Source organism: Anopheles funestus, chromosome 2RL (genome assembly GCF_943734845.2).
Source record: "Anopheles funestus chromosome 2RL, idAnoFuneDA-416_04, whole genome shotgun sequence".
NCBI classification, from domain to species: domain Eukaryota; kingdom Metazoa; phylum Arthropoda; class Insecta; order Diptera; family Culicidae; genus Anopheles; species Anopheles funestus.
The window spans coordinates 62,310,184-62,335,597 of NC_064598.1; the positions used below are offsets into that span (position 1 = coordinate 62,310,184).

General features: G+C 44.0%; 3 protein-coding genes across 7 annotated transcripts in view; all 3 read right to left on the bottom strand.

Moving 5' to 3' along the window:
• Nucleotides 1-287: 287 nt before the first annotated feature.
• On the bottom strand, nt 288-2,430 carry LOC125775138 (inhibitor of growth protein 5). Of its 2 annotated transcripts, none has more exons than XM_049445656.1 (5): nt 2,135-2,430; nt 1,694-2,053; nt 1,452-1,618; nt 794-949; nt 288-715 (listed from the first exon to the last, which is right to left on the bottom strand). In XM_049445656.1, exons 1-5 carry the CDS (start codon nt 2,169-2,171, stop codon nt 614-616), a joined length of 822 nt encoding a protein of 273 aa, XP_049301613.1. In that variant the 5' UTR covers nt 2,172-2,430; the 3' UTR covers nt 288-613. The 2 variants fall into 2 exon arrangements, with proteins under 2 accessions (XP_049301613.1, XP_049301612.1); XM_049445655.1 differs by having other exon boundaries at nt 1,413-1,618.
• Nucleotides 2,431-2,628: 198 nt separating this feature from the next.
• LOC125775141 (peptidyl-prolyl cis-trans isomerase, rhodopsin-specific isozyme) lies at nt 2,629-4,370 on the bottom strand. The gene is made up of 4 exons (XM_049445659.1): nt 3,606-4,370; nt 3,326-3,536; nt 2,905-3,250; nt 2,629-2,816 (listed from the first exon to the last, which is right to left on the bottom strand). Exons 1-4 carry the CDS (start codon nt 3,660-3,662, stop codon nt 2,672-2,674), a joined length of 759 nt encoding a protein of 252 aa, XP_049301616.1. The 5' UTR covers nt 3,663-4,370; the 3' UTR covers nt 2,629-2,671.
• Nucleotides 4,371-5,589: 1,219 nt separating this feature from the next.
• The window catches only part of LOC125775113 (protein split ends), a 73,992-nt gene continuing 54,167 nt past the window's right edge, over nt 5,590-25,414 (bottom strand). For 3 of the 4 annotated variants that reach the window (XM_049445598.1, XM_049445599.1, XM_049445600.1), the window contains 8 exons: nt 12,350-25,321; nt 10,146-12,275; nt 9,949-10,082; nt 9,667-9,750; nt 9,344-9,423; nt 9,110-9,246; nt 8,129-9,027; nt 5,590-8,039 (listed from right to left, as the gene is read on the bottom strand). In XM_049445598.1, the coding sequence (XP_049301555.1) occupies nt 7,752-8,039; nt 8,129-9,027; nt 9,110-9,246; nt 9,344-9,423; nt 9,667-9,750; nt 9,949-10,082; nt 10,146-12,275; nt 12,350-25,321 (16,724 nt within the window). In that variant the 3' untranslated portion in view covers nt 5,590-7,751. The remainder of the gene's footprint in view (nt 8,040-8,128; nt 9,028-9,109; nt 9,247-9,343; nt 9,424-9,666; nt 9,751-9,948; nt 10,083-10,145; nt 12,276-12,349; nt 25,322-25,414) is intronic. The other variant, XM_049445601.1, reaches the window with a different exon arrangement.

Here is a 25,414-nt window from a genome sequence, read left to right on the forward strand (position 1 = left end):
AGGCACTAGAAGTTATGTAGCGCTAGCGGTCTATTGTAGAACTTCATACAATCGCTCAAGGCCAACGGTACGATGTCGTCTCGGTGGTCCAATCGATTGTTCCAACTTTTCAGGCGTACGCATACATGCTATCATTCCAACCACAATTTGAAGAGAAGCGAATGTAGCCTGAAAGTCTCGAAATATAAATAAACGAAAAAATAATAATAACTACAATTTCATCCTTCCACAGCTTTCGTGTCTACCACCTATGTGCTTGCATATTATAAACCCGTTTCAATCGCATATTTTGATATATGAGGGCATTTATTGTTATCAATATTTTGTTTTTCATATAAAAATCACTCTAGGTTTTCAAATCTTTTTGCTCAACAATTTTCGTCCGTGAAAAATATTCTTTTCTACAATCTATTTGCCCATAATACACTTTGCTTACCCTAGAGACAAACTTTGCGTTAAATTAATGTTTATGTACATTTAAGTAAAAGCTAGTAAGAACAATGGAAAAATGAAGGTGTGAATTAAAATAGTGAACCGCAAAGTAATACAGTAGCACTGCGGAGTAGTTCGAAACCTGTTTCCGCACTGTTGACCGTGGTGCGTGATGATAATTTTATTTCTTTTTTCGATCCTGTGAGCATTTCGGACAAAACCACTTGCCCTTTGGTTTTGTCGTCAATCCGACGCACGCAAAATGGAACCATTCGATAGGACACTGCAACGAAGAGTGACAGAGAGACAAAAGTATTAGCTTCAGCCATATAGTGCTACTTTCAGGCGTACGCATACTTACGTCCGGGTTATCGCAACCAATCATTTCTCCATATGATACCTGGTGGCACAGACAGTAGGTGGGTTCATTCGGATCGACTGGCATGTCGAGTACATCGCTGGGATGTGGGTTCGCATGGCCACCGTCCTGGGTAGCGTCATCATTTTCGACACCCTTCTGTAAAAGATGCAGGACAACATGTAATGTAATTTTCCATACTGCTACTTGCATATACGAGCATAAAATAAATTATATATTGAACGAACCACGTGCATGCAAGATGAGATGAATTTTGACAAACCGATCCAGCGGTAGATCCGCTTTTTCCAAAAGCAAAATAAAGAAACGTAATGTATGCCTCAGGTTCGCACAAACTACTACACCTACGACGCTACCGTAAAGAGTACTATCTCCGAACTAATGAAATAAAACCATTATATACACATCGATACATTAAAAATAAACGTACAACAATATGCAACAGAACCATGTTTGAAGCTTATACTGTACAAAGTAAGGTGTAAGTAATCACAAAAATACATAAAACCAGCAAAGCAGTAAAGAAAAACTGATCACACACAACGTGAGAATGTGTGATGATGTGCTTTGCATGGGATGCGGGATGAAAGAATGATTTTACCTTATTTTGCCCTTTGCGACCTTCTTTTTCTTGATTTACCTTCTGCTTCTTCGTGTTTTTGCCCTTTCCGTTCGAGTTGGCGGCACCGCTGGTTGCACCACTATTGGCCACCCCTCCGTTGCCCGCTGGCTTTGTTTCATCTTCGGAGGAATGTGTTCGCTTCTTTTTCACTGTGCTCTTACTATCCTTCACTTTTTTGCGCCCCTCTGTAAAAGGAAGATGGACGTTTGTATTAATGCTTAGCCAGTGTCTCGCGTACAGTCACGCTAACGTCCACTTACTTTTGGTAACATTTTCCTCTGACTTTTCACGCGCATTCACTGTTTTGTCTTGTATTTCACCCTCAAATCTGGCCAAATCAGAATCCAGACGACGTATGTGTTTGTCCACCAGTTCGTAGGTTTGTATTGCCAGTTGCACCTTGTCATCACCGTACTCCTTTGCCTTGTTAAACAATTCCTGGATGGCTTGTAGCTTTTCCTTCTTTACGTCATCGGAAATGTTTTCCTTTGAGTTTACCAGCGATTTTAAGTACTCGTCTGCCTTTTCGTCGATAGATTTCATCAACATTTGTGCCCGTGAGTCAAGATCGCGCATCAGGGTAAAGTTTCGTTTCAACTCGTTTGGTAGATGTTCTAAGCCTGCAAGCAGAATGTAAACGTAGTTGCAAACACCATTGTTTCGTACCGATACGCTATGAAGGCCAACGCCAATCAACTTACCATCTAAATAATGTTCCAAATACAATGCAGACGTCATTATTTCAAGCTGCGCTTAATCACACCAGCGCTAATACGTTGTTAAACCGGCCAATATCAAAATAACAATAGGATACAATAAAAATTCACTAGGATACAAATGCGGTCTGTATATGTTTTTTTCCAAGCGCCGAGTTGTTTTTTCTCTTCTCTATCACCATTCCCAAATAACATTTTATTTTGACATTTGCTTTCGTGACGGAAAACGCACGCAGTGACTTTCGAGCAGTTTTAAAATTTCGTTCGGGCAGGTCGGTTTATTCGGTTTGGGACAGTTTTTCATGCAGCTCAAATTTATTTCTTTTATTTAAACATTTATTCATTCTTTTAAAAGGTATTAGCTAGAAAAGTAAAAAAAAAACATGTTTTCTATGCAATATATTACCGATAGGTTTAATTAGCACACGCTATTTTCCACATCTCATACCATCCCACACGAACACACAAACGAACAGAGCTTGTTTATTAAAATTTTATGTTGTTTTTATTTTAAAACCTTATTTAATCATTTTTGGCAAGTTCTGCGTTGCGCAATGCTTCACGATTCGTATAACCATCCAATTTACGAATAATGTACTGGAAGAACGCTAGAATAGAAAATGACATACCAAGGGGAAGGTACGCAGCTTTGATCCAGGCCCACAAGCTGTTGTAAATTAATATATTAAAAAAAAAAAAAAACAATTTAAATATATGTGGAACAATTTCTTGCGACTTGTTAAAGTTGAACTCACTCGTAAGGATCATCTGAAACGGTAAATGATCCTAGGATCGGAAGATCACCACAATCGTCAATGATGACCGGTTTCACTGGGTAGTCATCCGTGTCCGTTCGCACTTGTTCCACTTTATGTACCACACCCTGACCATCGAGCACCTTACCAAAGATGGTGTGTTTCCCGTCTAGCCAAGGTGCCGGCATGGTGGTAATGTAGAATTGGCATCCATTCGTATTGGGGCCTCGATTTGCCATCGCAATGAAACCCGAACAGGTATGGTTGATTTTCAAATTTTCATCGTCGAAATATTTACCATACATACTGATCGCTCCATGACCATCGCCTGAAACAACATCACCACCTGTAAGCAAGAGAAGTGGGAATTTTACCTGTGCGAACCATTAGCTTCATTTGGCTCCATCTATTTCTAACTTACCCTGTATCATAAACTTCTGGATGACCCGATGGAACCGGCTACCCTTGTAGCTAAACCCATCCACATCCTTCGTACAGAGCTGGCGGAAGTTGGCTACCGTTTTTGGGGCTTCCTCACCGAACATGCCAATGGTAATGCGTCCTATTTTTTCACCATCAATCGATACGTCCATGTAAACTTGTGATGTTACCGTAAATGTGGCTGCTTCGATCTATGGAAAGCAAAATAAGTGATCATTATCGAGTGATCGCTTTACAGGAACGACATGCATTTAACTTACATTTTCTGGAAACGATGCACTTGCTGCTAGCAACATTAACCCTACCCAACACCGCATTGCGAGACTTTGAATGTTCTTATCCTGTGTAACACACGTCGTATCACACACGCGTCTGGTACGTAAATAGTGTGTCGTTCAAACGAACCGCTTGTCCACTCGAACGACGGATACCTTACAAGTTATTTTCGGTATTGATTTTTTCGGGCTTGTTGCACTTAAAAAACGCCACCAGCAAGCGTAAAACATGCTGTTCTCCCTACAACAAAAGCTTGCAAACGCAACAGAAGCTTCAAGTTACATCAGGATTGCGTGCTGCTATCATTCAATAGAAGTTATATCAGCAGCACGTGGCCGCATTTGATTTGTATGCCGTTTTCATTCTCGTTCGCCTGATATAAAATAGATTGGGGAGCCCGTTTCGATCCCTTTTGCTAGATTATGTTACATTCTCCTTTAATTATCTTTCCAGATTTTGATGAATTGAAAAACTCGTACCTAAATCGATTGATTGGAGATACCACCTATTACATTTTATTTTGAATGGAATCATCGTCAAAAAAACAGTCTTATTTTGATGTACTATTTTTTATTTCCCTCAATTTTACTGTAATCTTTATAATTAATTCATATTCAATCCGTTTACTTTTTATTTTTCCACCATGTATTGCAGCGATTTTTCCCTTTTTTCATACGCGCTTCTGTAAACGGTTAGTGACTTTTCTTCTCTCATCTTATACAAGATTGTTATATACAAAATATACAGAAAAAGGTACATTCTTCATTTGAATTCTTGACAATCACAATTAGGTAAGTAATAATAACAGTTATTATCCCTTTATTTGCTTTAACCAATAGTAAGATTGAATTTACTGATTTAGCTGAGTTCTTTGTAGGTTTTTTTTTCATTCTGATTTATTCCATCTTGTTTCATTTTTCTCTTCCTTTATATGGTTTATACGTTCGCAGCACGGCGCTTTGTGTTGGTGACTTCTTATGTTCACTGCTTGTTTGCTAGTTGTTACAGTTTTATGTGTATAACATTCCTTAATTTTACTCACATCCTTTATCTTTGTGTTTGAGTTTCCTTACCTTTGTGAAGATTTATTCATTTCACTTTCTAGTTCTATTACTACATTGTTCTATTATTGCTGACTTCAATATGACTACCATAGGCAAAAAGGAAACAAGAATATAGCTGGTTTGGCAGAAGGAATCAATACCCAACCCAGCACCCGTGCACGGGAAACAGTTCTCCACTAAACGCACTCATCTTGATGTAATAATTTCACTATCTAAAATCCATTGCCCGCCAAAAAAACGTCTCTTTTGAAGTATTAGAGAAGGTATAGTAGGAAAAAAGCTTCTTGCAGATTTATTGAAAACAAACTGTCGAGATGATTCGCGCATACCAAATGAACGAATGGTTTAAAATTCAATTTAAAAAACTGCCTTCTGCACCAACGACAAGAACAATTTTCTATACTTTTTGGTGATCTTTATTCTTTACTTGCTTATTGCGCTCATAGTGCGCTAGAAAATCATTTCGTAGAAACATGCACCTCTCAAGTGATATTATGAAAGGTTGGTTTCAATTATCTTCTACCGTGCATAACATTTTTGCAACACCAAATGTATTCTTTTTTTAACTTATCGGCGGATGATCGTACGTTAATCTAGTGTGTGTTTAGCGTAGCTTGTTTATTTTTTTACACATTTCATTTATGTTTCCTTATTTATGCTTATTGTTCGCTTGTTATCGTTACAGTTCGATGCTAGTAAGTGCTCAAAATTGGAGCTCATGCTGTGTTGTGGTTGTTTTTATGCAACCTAAAAACATGATTGCCAACAAAAAGCCCCTGTGCAATAACCCATCTTGATCTGATCAAACTTGACTTTCTTTCAATCGTTCCTGCCCCACAACCATATACTTCTCTCCGGCAATATCCCAATATTTCAGGCTGCCCTCACAATCACAATATTCTCATTTGATTTTAGTTTTATTTTTGTGGGTTCGGATTTTATTTATCTCATCTTCGTTTAGAGTTTATATGTACAGCGAGTTTTTATCATACGAAAGTACTTACACGTATAGCAAAACAAAAGGGAAAATAATTATAACGAGAGTAAAAAAGGATACAGTGATCTTGCGTGACAGAAGTAAAACAATCACTACCACAACAGCGAGAAACTTGCTATGGTATAGTTTTTTTTGTCGATTGCTTCACAGAACCGGTTCAGCTTCCCTCTGAATCGTGTTCGACACTATCCTTCTTCCTGTAAGCTTATGATTGCTAAATATTACATAGTGTTTGAATATTTACGCTACGATCAAATCGATTCTCCTGTCCGTGTGCCCGTCCGTTGTTGCATGCATTTTACGTGTTTGTTTGTTTTTTACATTTCCTTTCATTTACACATGAAGTGCAGGTTTTGCAACGGGAAACGGGCACGAAGTTTCTGCTGTAATATGCCTCCTATACCTTACCATATATCTTTTGCAGTATTCTTGTATGTATAGGTGTGTGTTATGTGTGTATGTCGTGTATGTGTATAAGCGTGGGTGTTTTTGTTAACTGCATCGGACCGTACTGCGAAAATATAACATTACTATTGTGTTCAGTTTATACAATTTTATCCCCAGAACACGTGTGCATTATCGTATAGAAAGATGCAGCATGGAAAACCACTTTCGCTTCTCGTGTGACACACACTAAAAGCTTAACCGCTTTCGACTGTGCCCTGGTCTTATACATCCTCTCTATTCCTACTGCATCTTTCTCACAATCTAACCTAACACACGCCCATCATGATATCCGTACCTTAGACACTAGATATTACCAATGCTTTTTTGTTTTACCTTGCCCTGCTACTTTATACATTGCGATTTAAAGTTTATTTGATTCTTCCTTATGTACTACTACTTCTTCTGTTTTCCAACATCGTCAACCACCAAAGGTATGTATGTATGAACGTACTATCTCCTTTATCTTTTAGTTTAGATACCATCGTCGTTATCGTCATCATCATTCTTCGAACGCGTTACGCATATCAAAGATAGGTTAGGTCATCTTCCGTGTTTCGTCAAGTTGTCAAGTCGTCAAGCAAAAGTGTATGCTTAACTTATTACTAGTAAATGTGGTTATTAATGATGATCTTGGAGTGCATGTGGTGATTCATCACCACATTGTTACAAGACAGCAGTGGATTTTCTTTGCCAGCAGTTATTTTTCATGAGCACTATTCCTACTCTTTAGCTGCGCGGCACTAATAGCAGCACTAGCAAAACCAACACAGATTATATTCTGTAGTAGCCATTACCATTTAACAAATCCATCCTTATTGTTTTCAGATATTTTTCTATTTTTTTTAACCACCATTTACATGAAACAACCAATAATTCTTCATACGCATTCAATGCGTCTTTTTCACCTATGCAAAATTGTATTTACTCGTTGTTAATGTTCTATTTCATGACCAAATGATGATAGCGTAGCACAATTGAGCCGTAATGCGATGTGTTTCAAAGTATAATTTTACAAAACCAACCCTGTTATTGCAATTTTTCCAGGAGCAAACGCTCCAAACCAAGAGCATATGCATGTGGTGCTTCCAAATCGAATAAGAAAGTCTCTCCCAATTGGACCAAGCTCGTCCCATACTGCATTTTCTACCCAGCAATAATGTTGGTATTTTGTATACTACAGTGTGGATGCATTTTCAACGACAGCTTTCACATATTATGGCGTTTTAAGCCGTGGTGGGCGGTGGTTGTTATCGGAAGTAATACTCAAGAGATTTTATGGATAAATCACAATTTGCGCTGGGGACTATCCTTTGGATTGTGTTATTAACTTTTTCTACGCTTTTCGTTTAATATCTACGACACTTTTTTTCTTGAACACAGCTTACAATTCTGTAGAAATGCTTCATAAAACCAGTTTAAATCTTCTCTTAGTAACGGGGGCATATGTCGTTTTGTAAATATTTAATTTCATTATGTTCTCACAAACGTGCTCTTCTGTTTGACTGTTACGAATATAGGACATTTTCGTGTTATGCTTAGCATGTTTTGCATTAGAAAAAAATATATTATGCCATTACTTTGTTTGTTTGTTCTTCTTCTGTGACGCTGTCAGGGTTTTCTTCTTACACCGTTGCAATCACGATTAACAGGTACTGAATGTTTGCTACACGATGCATCAGATCCGGCGCGATTCGGGCCAGATTTTCATTGGCAAACTCGCACGATGGGAATATGTGTACGACGTACGCCGCCTGTGCGCTACCTGGTGCCGCTATATTGACAATACCAGCTGCCTGCTTCTGCTGCAGATAGGTGATAAAGCCAGTCTGCAGATTGTTCTGCTGTTGCAACACATCCATGCGATCGCGGCCACACGGCAACGCTAACAGCATACAATGTTCGTTGACCATCTGCAAGGTGCACAAAAAAATAAATTAATAAATATGCTCATCGACTAGATAGCAATAAACATTAGCACCATTAGCATTGATTAACATACCTGCATCTTTCTAGCGACTCCATCGATCTGCGCCGGTTCCAGACGCATTCTCTGAGCAATGCGCAATGGTGGTGTCGATCCATCGCTATTACTCGGTAGTGAGCTGCCTGCTACGTTCGGATTGCCATACACAAAGTGCATCTGTACAGCTGCGTGATCATTTTTGAGTGCCAACAGCCCTTGCCACATCACCGGATATCGCTGAAGCAACGCGTCCAGCGAATCTTTCTGAACGGGTGGCGGTGTTGGAACGACGGAAACTGCTGGTACATTACCATTTCCACCGCTTCCACCCATAGGCGCACCACCACCGCTGATCATTGGTGGAGTAGCCACTTGTATGCTTCGACCTCCAATAGCAACAGTTTGTTGTGTCGCCATAGTCGGTAACATTCCACCAGTATGAGCTGGCAAAGGTGCGGATGCGGCTACCGAAGACGAACCATGACCTAGCGCAACAGGATGCAGCTGTTCGGACATCTCGTGTTCAACCTCACTGCGATAATAGTATCCACTGCCAGGCTGAACCTGAGACGCTCCACGTTCTCCAACCAAACGCTGACCGGAGGCTGTCTGCGCAAGAGCAGCAGCTACGGCGGCCACTTGCTGTTGTTGTTGCTGATCTCGTTCCCGTTGAATATGCAACATGGTCGCGGGAGAAGCCGATGGTGGCGGTGTTGGACTTGGTGTGACCGCATAGGGAACTCCAGTGTAAGCCGAAGTGGACAGATTATGCGGGCGATGCGCAGGCGGTGGTTCGGTGCTCATGGCTCTCGGTCCTCCACTTCCAGCGTTCGGTCCACCAATAGTTGGTTCGTAATAGCGCGCGTTCAACGAATCCGGGTAGGGATGTGGTATACGCGCACTTCCCATGTACACCTGAGCTCCTTGTGGTGAATCTAAAATAACAAAAAAAAACATGTATTATCAAAACTCCAACATTACGTATATAATTTTTACGTCTTCAAAATGCTAACTTACCCGTTACACGATCTCCAGGACTTTGCAGACTAAGCGGAACGGCGGTTGTGCGAGGGCCGCTTGCTGGACGGCGCAATTCTAACGGTGGACTGGCAGCGATCGTTTCTTCCACTTCCATTTCTCTCATAGGAGACCTGCTGTGTAATGCAAAAGAAGAAAAGATCATTAGTATCATTCTCGTTGCTGCAGTGCATTTTATGTATCTGCTTTTGGTGAAGTTGACGCTAGATTTACCTTGGTATCGGAATATTGTTACGGTACAAGTACTTCACATAGTCTCTCGGCATGCCTCCACGGAATCCACCATCGGGGCCCTGTTGATTATCATTCGAGTAAAATGAAGCGATCGGCAACAATCAGGATATGATGCGAATGAAAAGAAAGAAATCGAAAGCAAAAACCATTGTCATATATGTGTCAAACCTAGTCGTACATTCATAAATTATAATACTTAAACGTAACTATAACCAACAATAACTAAGAATATAACGTATACGCATATCAAATAAAGTGTGAATCTCATGTGTGAACACTATTTTAGAACGATTATTTCGTACATGAACCGGTGTTATAGGAGATGTTTGCTGATGTGCCGGCGGAGGACTCTGTCCTCGATTGATGAATCCACTCAAATCACCACGCTGCAATACGAATTTAATATGCAACACGCACACGAAGTATTGCAATGGCATAACAATATGTAGCAGCGTCCACAAATATAGAAGATAGAATATTCATTATTGATCGAAGGATCATATACTACATGATAAAAATATGACGAGCGAATGCCTTGATATTTCTTGGATTACCACTAATAAGATTGCTATCGTAAAACTTACCAAATTAGCAGCTTCGTATACCGTTCCTTGCGGTGTGATTATATGCCGCTGAATGTTTGCTTGCGGCAGTTGGGGATGTCCTGACTGTCCCTGAGGACTTATCGTAGGCAAAGCAACGCGTGTACTGCTCGCGCCTGTAGTATAAAAAAAACATTTAATGAGTTTGCTGACATACAACAACAAACAAAAATACATACCCGCAACGATCGGTTGCTGGCCCTGAACATGAGATTGTTTCAATGGAGGGCTTGCAACCGCGCCTGTCATTATCTGTGGAGTTTGATGTAGGAGCGGAGACATGCCTTTTGTAGGTGGCTGTTGTTGTGATTGTTGCAATTGTGCCGGCGGTGATGGAGTCGATACATGATGGTTTGTCAACTTGGATAGTCCAATTGGTTGCAGTGTATTTGTCAGCTGCTGTTGACCGATTCCTGATGCGTTAACCGTTTGTTGAAGCTGTTGTGATGGTACACTCGCTGCAGTTTGAATCTGCACAACCTTTCCTCCTCCTGTAGAGACCTGGTGGATGATTGGTGTTTTTCCTGCGATCGTGTGCAATCCGATTGGTGTTCCTTCACCCGATTTGTGCTGCTGCAACTGCGATTGCTGCTGTTGTTGGACGCCAGCAGAGGTTTGCTGAACGAGCTTATGCTGGACGGTTGTAATTGCCCCTTTGTGTACGATCGTTGACTGTCCAGGTTGCTGCACCGTTTGATAGTGCACAGGCAGACCTTGAGCTCCACCCGTTGCAATCTGTATCGTTTGGCCTGTAGTCGGATGCTTACTAAGTATGTGTTGTTGTACTTGGGTTACAATAGAACCAGCACCACTTGCCGTCGGTCCTTGCTGACCAGGACCAGTCGATACGGGTTGTTGGATCATTTTGTTACCGCTCTGTAGGACAGTTGTGTAGCCAACAGGTATTTGCTGCTGGTGTAAAGTACCGGTTGATTCTGTACCTGGTCCCGCCTTTCCACGGTGAATGATTATTTGCTGCGTTGCAGTTCCGGGTCCACCAGCCGTTTGCACAACATGTGGTAATGGTTTGTGTTGTTGCTGATGTTGAGATGATTGGCTTTGTAGTTGCTTGGCATTGGCAATCATTTGATGTTGTTGCTGTTGTTGTTGTTGTTGTTGCAAACGTGGAGACATTTGTACGGCGGTTGCCGGATGCATGTTGGATGGTATATTGATTAACAAATTTCCAGTGCCTGTGTGTTGATGCAGTTGTATGTTATTGCTAACCCCGCCAGTACTTTGTTGCTGCAGAGTTGAACCTGTTGATGATTTACCACTAATAATTGTTTGCTTGGCCATTGCATGAGACTGTGGTTGGCCCGCCATAGCATTATGTATTATGATCTGCTGTGGCTGACCTAATGCAGTAGTAGTTATGGGTTGTGTAGTCAGTTTCAACGGCGTCGATGTTGTTGTGGGATGGATCGTCTTTCCTGACTGGATAAATGCGGTGTTCTGTTGTTGTTGGGTTGTTAACACACCAGGTTGCGGCGGTTGTTGTCCTGATTTGATAACAACTTGTTGTTGATGCTGTTGTTGTTGTAGCGCTTGTTGTGAATTAAGCACATGTGATTTCAATGTATGTGGTTTGGAAGCGGCAATAGGTTGCTGTTGGTGTGGGTGTGATGACACCGTTGTAATCGCCTTATTGGTCGTATACAATATTCCTGTCGAAGACGTGGGTGATGAAACTGCATTAGGCGTCGGAGCAATGCGACTTGAAGCGTTCGGTGATCCACTATTAACCAGCGGAACCGGTGACGAAGGAGAACCAGCATTTGTTATGGTTCCAGCCGACTTCAGCTGTTCTGCGGCTGCGACCGCACTCTGTACTGCAGCCGCCGCAATAACCTTTTTCAATGGTTGCGGAGCATTTGGCATTGGTACATACTGGCCTTCTTTGCTGTGACGCACAACTGCCATTTCTCCCGTTACCGGATCGATCAATGTGAGTGAATTCGGTTGCGAAACGTTACCTATCTCAGTAGGAGCCTTCGCTTCATCTGTAGATTTCGATTTTTCGGACTTGGATTTATCCGCCACAGATGCTGTCTCGTTAGGACGAGATACCTGCATGCTTGGCGTCACTGGTGTTGTAGCGGACAATGTACCCGCAACCTGTTTATCGTCCAAAGCCTTTGAATCTGTCTGTGTCTTCATGCCAATTGTGTTTCCTGCTACAGATGTTGATGATACCGGTTGTGGTGGCTTTTCGTCACTGCTATCAGTTGAAGTTTCTGAAATTTTGCGGTCCTTACCCTTGCGTGTACTACGAGGGGATTTACGCATATCGCCTGAACCAGTGGTGGCTGTAACAGAAGAATTAAAAACAATATTTTACTCGAAATCTCGCAAACACACATGCATGCGTAAATCGACTTACCGGTAAGAGCTGTCGTGTTCTGTCGAGTAGTACGACGCGTCGTGTGAACGCCTTGCTGTTGTTGTTGATCTCCACCAATAGCTCCTGCAGTTCCACCAACAATATGTTGCAAAACCATCTGCGGCTGTTGCTGTACCAAGCCTCCCGCAGCTTGGTTGCCCGTTACAATTGTCGATGGCTGTTGATGTTGCTGACCAAGCGGGGGCATGTTCTGCGGTTGTTGTACAGTCGGTGCCAAAACTACACCTGATGGATGTTGTAGTTGTTGTTGCAGTCCAACTCCACCAGCAACCTTAGGCGAAGGTCCGTTACGAATCACATCTTCGATGATATCGTCGATAGTGCTGCGTCCATCCTTCTCCAAAAGCCGCCGGGATTTTCTTGTGTTGGCTGCGGCTGCAACTGCTGCAGCAGATAGAATACCGCCCGCGTTTGTAGTCAACACTTGCTCGTCTTTGCCAACGTCCATCGACAAACCATGAGTTTCATCTGACACTTGGGCTGATTGCGTTTGTGCTGCTGGCTGATTTTGCTGTTGTGATTGTGGTGGTTGTGGTTGCTGCTGTTGATGCGTTTGTGGTATCAAGGTGACATTTGTAGTCGTTATTGGCTGTTGTGATGCTACTGGAGTAGTGACTGTGGAAACTGGGACTTCGGAACTGGAAGCCACGCTGGCACTGACAATTGTAGCTGCTGTTGATATTACTGTAGCACTACTAGAACTGGTAGCTATTGCGGTGGTTGTAGCTATTACTGTTGTCGGAGTACTGCTAGTAACAGGTGCACTACTTGCCGTTGTTACCGCAGCTTGATTTTTGATGGTCAAAATCAACCGTGGACGTGCACCATCTGGTCCAGTACCAGATAACGTCTTTTCCGAGTTCGATACATCTTCTCCTGAGTCATCGTGGAATTCGTAGACATCCGAAGAACCGCCTATATGCATTCCTACTTTTGTTCCACCAGCAGATCTAGGCGTTCCTGGCGTCATTGGTCCTGATGACGTTAAAGGAGTCGTCACTGATTGTGGCATATTTACCATACCAGCTGTTCCTCCTCCACGTGCACCACCGCCGCGACCACCACGACCACGCTTGCCACCCGGAGTTTTTCCACCTCTTGTACGTGTTTGAATACCTGTATCGAGTACTGTTTGTTCAGTACCAGTGCTAGTAGCTTTATCTCCTCCAATCGCAATGGAATGACCACTTTCCGATGTTTTTCGACCACCCCGGCGACCCCCACGTTTACCAGTGCCACCACGTGCAACATTTTCCTTCTCCGTTACATCGCCTGTAGGTGCATCCTCACCTTCCTCTTCATCCAAGATCGGAGCCGCAGAAGAGCCACCACGCTGACTTAACGGATCATCAGCCGAAACAGATGACGTCGTAACCGTTTCTGGCATCTTATTGAATTCTCCCGCAGATGGTCCACCACCGCATGTCGATGTTTTGATGAATTTGCTAGCAGAATCATCTTTTAATTCTTCCTTTATCAACGGAGATTTGCTAACTACTTCTTCACCACCTCCCTTGGCCACCATTTCTATTGTGGATGCTGCTTTATCGATAGCACTGGTGGTATTGACTACTGCAGTAACCGCAATTGGTTGGGAAGACGATGAATCATCTTCCGAGCACAATGCATCGACTTTCTTGATTACTGAGTCTATGTTGATCTCCTTTGCCGACCAGCAATCACTGTCCTCCTTCGAATCTGTTTCTTGATCATCTACACTAACAGTTGGCAGCGTTGATGACAGTGGCTTAGTATCATCTAAACCTGGCGTTTGTTTCGAATTGGTTTCGCTCGATTTCTTCTCCTCCAGTTTGCTGTCCTTTGCCGATTCCGACTTGATATCCGATGCCTTTCTGTCGTTACCCGATCCTTTCATCGATTCTTCGGCGGTGAACAATGATTTAGATACCGGTTCTGACGTGATTGGCGTAATTGGCTGGTGGTTCGGATTTGATGTTATTGTTGAGATTGTGTTATTAGAAGCTCCAAACATAGTGTTCGTTTTTATATCCGGCTGTTTTACCTTAGCAACAATAATATTAGCCGCGGTTTGCTCTCCAAACGGTTTTTGATACGATGCTGTTGTCGTCGTGGATTGACACTGTGCCGTAGCTTTGGCTACTGCAACAGTAACTTGCGACTGTTGCTTGGTTTGCTGCGCATGTGTAACCGAAGTTATTGTAATTGGTTGGTGAGTAACAATTGTGGTTGGCTTAATCGGAGTACCGCTCAGCGTGGAAGATGGTACAACTATAGTTGGCGTAGTTTTAGGCGACGAATCGTTCGATTTGGCAGTAGTATGCGTTGTTGTCATTGATATTGGCGATGTTGAATTGATGCTTGCTGCATTAACTACAATGTTGGTTTTGGTAGGTGTAGACTCCAACCCAACAGTGGCCACAGCCGTCGGAGATCCTGGTGCTGCGCTGGCAGTAATAATTCTTGCCATTGCCACAGGGCTTCCACCACTGTTGAACTGTGTCTTGATTGCATGTTGCTCGTTTGATTTCGTAGATCCACCGGTCATAGACACTGACTTCAGCTGTCCTCCTGCTAATGACGTTCGTGAACCTGGTGATGGATGTTGATGCGACAGGTGATGTTGTTGATACTGGAGTCCAGCTCCTGCCGCTGTCACTGGGGTCACAGACTTTTGAGAGAGGAAACCTCCTTGTCCTACGACTGATGGTCCCGCTACTTGAGAAGCATTAGGCGAATGTACTACGATATGTCCACCATGGTGAATAATCATCGTTTGAGGGTTACCTCCTGCCTGCATAATTGGGCTTAGTTGTGGCGACTGACGATTAGCGCTATTCACAGATTGCCTTATTGCAGTTGGCGATGATGTTCGGCCAAATGGAGAATGTGGAGCGATGTGTAGTTTTGGCGATTGTACGCTGCTACCACCACTATTCAATGTTGCTGTCGTCGGAACGACAACTCGAGCAGTTGCATCAGCTGCTGATGCGGGATGATAGACGATGGGATGCTGCTCCGGAATAGTGATTGTAGGTGGTGTTTGTACAACATACTGGTGACGTAAGTTAGACGCGGAAGAAAGTTGCTGCTGCTGGGATGAATGTCCGACACTGATCGATCTTGGACTTTGAGAGGTAGTTGGGCTGGATGTAATTAGCTTAATCGCAGACTGATTCGGTGACAATGGCACTGCTACCGATGTCGTTGTTGGTGTCATCATCGTCGAGCTGGGATCAACACTAGCGCTCTTTGATTTCACGTCCACTATATTAGAGGCAGATAATACGCTCGATCGATCCTTACCACTAGTGTTAACAGCCGTTGGTATAACGATTTTTTGATTTTGTAGATTTACCGAATATACAACATCACTCACAATAGACGATGCCTTGGAACTGGAAGTTGCTTTCGATGACTCCAGCATAGTTACTGCAGGTTTAGATGATCGCGCACTGAGTTTGGCAGATTGTGCTAGAATTTCTTCAGATATAGCTTGCGACGGTGAATCGCTAGCCGTTGTCACATTCTTACCCGGTGTATCAGGCATCTCTAATTTACCACTGGAATCGTCCTTTTTCGTATTGCTGCTTTCGGTGACTGCTGTTGTTGACACTGTTGGACTTTCTCCGACCTTAGTCATTTGTGATCCTTCGATCAATGGTTTACCAATCTGACTCAGATCAACATCCGGTGTTTTAGGTGGATTATCGAAGCGAAGCAAACTAGACTGGTGATCGTCATCTAAGTTGGCGTCCTCCGTATCTGTGTCAATTTGTAAATCATGTTCCGACTGTGGCGTATCCGCCTCCTTCATATCCAGCTCTTCCGCATTCAAACTCATAATTGCCTTCTTCATCTCTTCGTCGTCCTCCTCCGGTATCTGTGGTGGCTCTTCCTCTATGTGTAACTGAGAAGATAATTGCTCTTCCTCAACTGGATCGCTGTACATATCGGAGAAATCGGGCGTATTTGACGTACCGAAGCTCTCTCCTAGTAATGCTGCTACGGCATCTTCGGTTTCTTCTTGTGAGATCACTACGCGCGATTTCTCCTCAATGAGTTGCAACTTCGATTCATCCAGTTTCTGCTTCTCGTGCAGGTGTTGCTTACACTCGATTTCCTTTCCATCGATCGTTGTTACTTTATCAGACTTGCTAAACTTTTCAGTAAATTCGCCCGATATTGACATCACTGCTTTTTCATCCAATTTTTCATCAAGATCGTATCCAAATGGCGGCACCGGTACCTGCTGCGTGTTTTCCGTTTGATCCAGTTTTTGCTTAATGCTTGCTACCGCCGGTTTATCGTTAAGATCCTGAATGTTTTGTGATTTTTGAACAACTGATGTCTTTTCCATTTCGTACGTGGGCGTAGAACATGTTATCTCCCGCTTATCTTCTGTTAGAACCGGCAAGGGAGTAGAAGATGATATGCGTTCATCAGTATTTCCTACTCCAGTGGATTCACGGGCATTCATTTGTGCTGTCATTGGCTGCTTGTTGGAAGGCGGTGGACTTTCATCAAGCAGACAGGGCAAACTTGGCGACGGTTTACTGAGATTGTGCTTGAAATCCTCTTGCTGGGCGGAGATGATATCTAGAGATAGCTTATTAATCGACGGTGTAACAGGTGTCGTAGTTGGCGGTTGTGGTTTTGTATGACTATTGACTTGATTACCACTGTTATTATTATTTTTGCTTCCGAAGTTTATATGAGAAACATTACTACTACCATCTATCATTGGCCCATGAATAGACCCGCTAGATTCCATATTGTTACCGATTGTGTTAGTAACAGCCGTATTCATACCCAGTGAGCCGCCGCTATTATGATGATGTTTGTGCTTCTCTTCTTTGCCACGTTTCTTTTTCTTTTTCTTGTCTTTGCGATTGTGTTCTGTCGATGATGCTGATGGCAGATCCTTCTTTTCTCCATATGACATCTCCATACTGTCGTCTCCATCCGTGTAGCGAAATACGTCCAACACATCCACTGACGATCGTTTGCCACTAAGGGAGGCACTCGCAATAGTAGATGCTGGGGACACATCTTCCACCTTCTGATCGGTATCACTCATCAGCTGCGCTTCTAGTGCTCTACCAGCTTCATCCAAATCAACACTGTTTTCTTCGTCTTTAAGTATCACCATCGAAGCGCGCAATTTCTCGCGATCACGCCGTTTCTTTTCCTTGCTGCGTTTTCGCGATTCCTTATCGTTGAATGAATCAGCTGACGTGGCACTCAGTAGCGTAGAGGAAGTTGTTAACTCCTGTTGCTTGCAACCACTATTTAGTTGACTTTCGGTGGTTGTATTCGAAAGCTCAGCCATCAACGTTGGCAATCCTTCCGTGTTTGCTCCAACAGTTCTATCTTTATGTTCGGAATTGCGCAGCTGCGCATCCTCTTCCTTGGATTCATCCGGTTCAACAGAACCTTGCTTGCCGTGAGATGCTTCAGTTTCCACGGACGAATGCTGCGACTCTTCATCCGATATTGGACCAAATAGTTCCATATCAAGGAATTTGCTATTAGTACTGCTAGAACCATTTCCGCTGAGGTTATTTGATGTACCGCTACAACTTGTGGCACTACCTTCCTTATGTCGATTCTTCGATTTCTTGGAACGACTCGAAGAGGAAGATGTTGATTTCTCGTGATCTTCTTTAGAACGATCACGGCGCTTCTCCTTCTTTCCATTGCTATGCTTTTTCTTGTTGTAGGACGATGAATGATGATCTTCGCTCGTGGATTTCTTAGAATCATCGCTCATCAATGTAGGAACCAAAGTGACATTCGATGTTTGTTGACTATTACCACTAGGAGAGGAAGTCGTAAGGGAAAGATTACCACTGTTAGCGCTATCACCTCCAACTGCTGATGACGGGGAATTGAACGAGGCGACATTACCGCTAACAACAGTTTCTGTATCGCAACCGCGGACTTCGGAAGTTTTGGGTGTCGTAGGCATTTCTTTCTCCGGATGGTCGTATATGCCACTTCCGTCAAGAGCTTTATTGCGCTTTTGCTTTTTCTTGTGTTTTTTCTTCGATTCACTTTGACTCGTGTCTACCTTCGATGTCAATTGAACGATTAAATCAGCACCATCGGAGCCGGACTGATCGCACAAATGTTGCTGGCGCTCTTTGGACGACTTGTGTGAAATCAAACCATCGACCTGTTCGCGTTTGATCGATGGCATGGTTGCTGATGTGGGTGTGGATGGGATATTTGAAATGATATTTTGCTGTGAATATTCCGATTTTACTACCGTTTTCACGAGATCGTCATCCGAAATATCACTGGCGATAAGAGCAAATGAGGATGGTTTGCGATCATCGCCAATCAAAGCAGCTTGTTTTAACCCATCGCCAATGTTCACAGAAGATGAAAGCAAAATTGCTGCATTTGTAACACTTTTTTTATCTGCATCACACTCATCCTCGCTTTTAACTTCCTTTTTGATCTTTATATCCTGCTCAACATCTTCCGTTCGGCAAAGCTGTTCATTGATTTCGGTGTTGCCACCAAACATGCGGCCAATGTTGTCGTTGATGTGGTTGAATTCAGCATCTGAAATGACACTATTCTCTAACCGAGTCACGCCAGACAATGTTTTCAGTTTTGTTCGCTCACGTGACATCACTTCGTCGTCCGTTTCAGAATCTGATTGAATGCGAGTAGAGCGAGAATTCTTCCGCAACGACTTCTTATCTTCGCCCGAACTGCGACGAGCGTTCTTATCGTGGTATTCCTGCTTCTGCTGCCGATGGAGGTCTCGGTTCGATTTCTCCCGCCCATCACCACCCACATTGTGAAGCATCAAATTTCCTCCACCTTCACTGCTCTCATCATCGCACAGATCGTTCAACCGATCGCGATTAAACATTGCCGTACGTTGTTGGTGAGGATGATGGTGGCCTTCATCTGAGTCGGAAGCCAGCGAAGAGCCCTTGAAATTGCGTCGAGAACGGGGTGTCGTTGAAGCGTGATCTTCATCATCTGTCGTTGTCACCATGCCGCTCTTGTTCGGGTCTTTGTGGTTATACTTGCTGTTGATCGTAGTATCTGAGTGCATGGCATCAGAATCAGAATCGTCGCCTTCTTCCCAACTTTTCGATCTATTCTTACCCTCCCGTTTTGCTCTGCACTGTTTCAACTGGGAAAATTTTGCCTTAATTTTCTTTTCCTCTTCTTGTTTCTGCATATTCTTACAAGATCGAGCCTTCACTTTGTCATACATGGATATATTCGGTCCATCGTCGGGAATATCGAAAATTGAATGCTTTTTAGGTTCATCTGAATCGTCTGTATCGGAGCTGTTCGCTTTACGGCTACTGTTCGATCGACACTTTTTCTTTTCTCGTCCTTCCTCTGCAGAAGATTCCGCACGGCTGACGGGTTGCGACGATTTGCGATCTACTCTACCACCACCGCCGCTACTACCGCAGTTAAGCTTACTGACAGCCAACTTGTAGTCTACCCCATCCAGTCCTATTCCAGTATTTCCACCACTAGAACTGTGATGGCGCTGTTTCGCGTACTCCTGCAACTCCTTTCGTTCCTTTTTGTAGCGTATTCTATTTTGTTCTTCTTCATCACTTGTAGATCGGTTCTCACCATAGCTATCAGCAGTAAAATTTGCATTCAGAGTATTTTCCTTATCACGAGATGGATCGCGATTTTTCTTTGACTTGTGTTTATCGTGATAGCGCTCCTTACGCTTGTGATGATGGGATACTCCACCACTTCCGCCAACATTGCTAACACCAGTACCAGCGATTGCTACCCCTGCAGCTTCACCACTTTGATGATGATCTTCACTCGTCAGCATGATCTCTTTGCGGCGCTCTTCGAGCAAGTATGCTTGCTGTTTATCGGTGACGTGATTTTCTGCGTACTTGAATGAAGGACCTTTTTCCGTAGAACCAACATTATTCATAGGTGACGAAGGAACAGTAGGGTTACTACCACTGCTAGCACCACTAGATTTTGATGAAATCTTTTCCGAACGATGGTTGTGGCTACTACCACTAGCACTACCCTCCGTTCGACTGCTAGTTTTGTGATGGTGATATTTGCTGCCCTCCCTACGACTTTCCTTGCCAGGGTCTCGTCTTTCACTACTCTTCGACCCATTTCCACCGGCAGATAATAACGCAACAACAGAACTAGATTCTTGTGCATTGGAACGAAGTTTTTTAAGAGATATTGCTTCTTCTAATGACGATTCTATACTGTCTTGAGAGCTAAGACGTCGTTTTGATGAACTTCTCGCTGGCGAGCCACTGCCAGACGAGTTTACACGATCACGACGATCTTTGTCCGAGGAACGCTCACGATGGTGGTGATGATGGTGTGAAGATTCATCCTGATGGTAAAGATGTTGATTTTTTTGAAGCGACGAATCTTTCGATTGCTCGGAATCGTTACATAGTCCAACGCTTGCTTTCGAGCTACGACGATCTTTTTCGTGTTCCTTCGTGCTATCATCTGCTCGCTTATGGTGCTCTTTACGATCTTTTTCAACACCATACCGATCGTTGTCTTTTTCGCGATGTTCCAAATGCATACTCCCGCTGTCGTCTTTTCCTTTTCGCGATTCGTCATCGTTGCTTGGACGCTCTTCTCGATCTTTGTCTCTGCGCTTTAATGATCCTGTTGTATGACGGTCCATAATATTTCCCGGCGCTGCAGCCGCTGCAGAGGCAGCCTCCTGCTTCAGTCGATCGAATTCATCTCGATAACTGCTGCTCACTGCAGAAGATCCTGTCCCAACAACTGAGTGATCGTTAGCAACAGACACGTGATTACGATCGTGTTCTTTGTAAGAGTTCTTCCCATTGTTTGAGCCACTAGCGTTACTACCGCTACTGCTGTTACTGCTGTTGCTGCTAATGCTGTCACTGTGATGACGATGGTGATTATGGTGGCTACCGCTATTCCGGTGACCATGCTCACTCGCTACCTGATGATGATGGTGGGTGTGCGAATTGGACTTGATCGATTTGTTCGAATGTTTTGACGAAGCCGATACACTTGGTGCTGGCGTTTCATCAGGCTCATCCGGCATATTCAACCCACATCCGGATCCAACAGAGGCAGGATTCGGAGACGACACTACACTCGACGAAGATGTCGATGAGGTAGACGACGCGGTGGATAGTTTTCGTCGATCCTTGTGATGCTTGCTGCCACTGCTTCCGATACTAGTTTTGTTGCCTCCACTAGATGACTCATCTTTCTGCGAACCACTATTACTACTGGAATGCATAGGCGGTACTTCATGGGATGGTGCACTTCCATCGCCATTGCCACTCGTGCCCAGCTTAATCGTACCAATATTTGTACTTCCCGGTACGCTGTTCGCAGCTGCATTATTATTGCTGCTGCTACTCTTCACAACCACATTATAATTACTAGTAATGGACGACTCTATTGTTGTTGATGGTGACGACGACGATGACGAAGAAGTAGTTGACGATCCTGATAACACAGAAGAGGACAGTTTCTGAGTCTGCATTTGTGTTATACTCGTTACAGTCGTTGGTGTTACTCCTGACGACGATACAGCCGCAGTCGCTGAAGACGGATGGTTAACACTAGAACCACTACCTGTGCTAGCGCTGCTACCACCGCTGCTGCTATTACTATTAAGATTATCACTATTGATTATTAAATTATTATTGTTGTTACCGCTAGCGTTTGTACTTGTTTTTTCCGTTAAACTAATACTTTTATTTAAAACATTGGTCTTTGGTTTACTGGTTGACGACGACAACGAAGATGATGATGACGACGACGATAGTGCAGTGGCGGTAGCATTAGCAACTGTTGTGATAGCCGTGATGTGATTATTAGTAGTAGCAATCGTCGATATTCCAGCCGCAACAATCCCAGCAGCTGGAGTGCTGCTACCTGTACTTCTAGTATTTGTCGTGTTGCTACTGCTATCTTTATTATTATTATTAACGGACGGGGATGATGTAACTGTTGTTGGGTCGTTGTTGTTGCTACTACTAGTACAGCTGATGGTATTGGTCAGCAGTAAACTAGAAGGGTTACTACTTTTACTGACCACCGTAGTTGGATATGGTGCCACTGTTTTCATTTCGGTTGTCATTGACTGCGAAGCGTCCGAGGACGATGTTACGGTCGTAATACCAGTACCAGCACTACTACTGCTGTTGCTGGTAGTTGTCGTTGTGACAGCATTAGACCCAGAAGACGGCGATAGTGCTTGTTGAGCCAATGGTGGATGACTGGGAAAAGGGTATTGAAGGCAGGATTTTACAGATGGGTTGGGACTGTTGTACGGCTGAGGGCTGTTCATTGGTGATGCTGAAGCACTGCCGCTAACCCGTGGTATGTTGATTGGTGCTGTTGCTGATGTTGTTTGCGAAGCAACTGTTGTCGCAGTAGCAACTGCTGTCGTTACTGCCGGCGTTAAAGCCGCCGTTCCAACTAGATGTTGTTGTTGAGATGTTACTGTCGCTGTTGATGACTTCATCGAACTTAGATGCACCGGCGATGCATTAGCCGACGACACAGCACTGTTGACGATGACGGGTGAAGCAGTTCCAATTGCAACTCCTCCATGTGCTATTGCTGGAGCACCGATCGCAGAAGCGATGCTGTTACCCAATACAGTTGCAATTGATGTAGCCGAAGCCAAAGTGGCACTGTTTTTCGAATAATTGGAAAAATCACGAGGCTCGTACTTGTCATCGATATTTTCTAGCCGCTTGAGATCTTCGTCAAAGATCGATTTCTTCGAAAGAACGGACTTGACGATGTCCGAAGGGGGAAGTTCATGTACATCGAGATCAAGAAACTTGTGCCGGTACGATGATGAGCCTGTGGTAGCTAAGGAGGAGGAAGAGGTAGACGACGATCCAGCGGATAATGGTGACTGCAGTTGATGCCCAGGTTGGTGATGCTGATGGTGATGGTTTAACAAACTGCTGCTGCCCGCAATATGATTGTGAAACGATTGTTGCTGTTGCTGATGATGATGCTGGTGCAGAGAGGAGGAGGAATGATGATTCGAATATCCTTTACTGCTCGAAGAATGCGACGAATAATGGTGACGATCGTTCAGAAAATGAAGCTCACTGGAACTATTACCACCAGCGATTCCAGCGCTGTTATTCCCACCGCTGCCAACAGTGCTGCTATTGATAATAGCAACATTATTGCTTACCGCTAGTCGTCCAACAGAAGCGGCTTGGGTGCTACCAGACCACTTTTCGAATTTCTCATCCAGAGTCTTGATACGTTCATCAAGCGAAAGACCTAGATCACTCGAATCGCTGGAGGTTGAACTAACAGAAGAAGCACGTGGTGGGGGACTGGCTGGGACCATTTCATTGGTCGTGTCCAGCATCAATGAGCTACCACCTCCAACCAGACTAAAACTATTACTCCCTGTTGTCGTCGCTGATGGATGCATGGTGTTAATTTGCAGGGGAGTTTGTAGTTTAGACGACGGTATACCAACTGGCGGTGGGCTGGATAGGGCGCTATTATTGTTCTGCAGACTAGAATTGGACGCAAATGATGATGGGTTAATCTGGACCGCATTGTTAGATGACAATGCTACGGCAGGTGAAGATCCAATCGCAGGTGTAACGGTAGCAGTGTTTCCTGTTGTTGTCATCTGTCGATCAATCGACGATGAAGATGAGGACGATGAAGATGATGATGAGGACGACGAAGTCGACATCGCACCGCTTGCCGAAGCTCCCGCAGACGAAGCTGTTAGCTGTTGCTGCTGTAATGCGTTTAGGCGACTTTGTTGAAACACCTGCACCGCAAACCTGGGTAGAGGGAGAACGAGCGGTTCTTGGTTGTACGAACGTCCCGTCGGTATGCGACGAGGCTCACTAGGCAATAGATTCTCTGGCCTTTCATCGCATAGTGGAGTACCAGGACGGGAACCGTCCGCGCTCTCCCCTCCACTAGCCTCATGAGAATGTATGGAGTGCAGCTGATGACCACGACCCCGTGACGAATGGTGATGCTCATTCGACGTTGTCAAACCACTCGCTCCACTTCCTGCTGACGATCCTGTTCCTCCACCTCCTACATTAGCAGAACTGCTATTTCCAGCAGCGTTACTGCTAGCTGCGCCATTCGCAGTTGTACCAGATGATGTTGTTTGCATACCACTGTTGCCTCCACTACCACCATCAGCAATCATTTTTCGCCGTTTGCTCAAATGATGCGAGTACAGTGAGTGATTGTTGCTACTGCCTCCGTCCAGGTGTGATTGTTGCGAAATGGAAGCACTGATACCGCTACTGCTGCTACTGCTACCGTGACGCTGGTGTAACGATGTGCTTTCGGTGGACGGTCTCCTGCTATGACTACCTCCTCCTCCTACTCCCGTTCCTCCTCCTGCACCACTACCAGCACCAACACTACCAACTCCGGCAGTTACCAACGAGGAGGACGATGAGGACGTTTGCTTCGATGTCTGCAAATTGCATTCGGAAAGCCGACGCACTTCCATTGATTTCCGATGCGTCAGTGCGGATGATGACTGAATGCCACTGATGGACGATCCGCCAACACCGCTACCGCCTCCTATTCCTCCACTATCACTGTTGTTGTTGCTATGATGATGATGATGGTGATGGTGGTGGTGACTGTTATAGTGATGCAAGTTACTACTGCCACTGCTGCTGTTACTGTTGACCACTGTTGTCCCACCTCCAACGCTACCCGCAACGGATGTTCCGGGCGACGGATCACGTAGATCACGGTGATCGCGATGATCGCGATCTCGATCTGAGTCACTACCGTGATGATGATGATGGTGATGGTGGTGATGATGATGTCCGTCGGAATTGTATTTGATACGCTTCTTGGGGCTCACCAATTCATCGCCACTGGACGGGCATTCTTCTAGCTGTTCTAATATATGTACACGCTCCTTCTGCAGATAACGCATATTACTACTATCGCCACCTGGAATGTACACATGGAAAAACAAAAGCGAATATTTAAGAACATGTTATATACAAAGATATGTTACAATAAAGACATTTATCAATGAAGCAC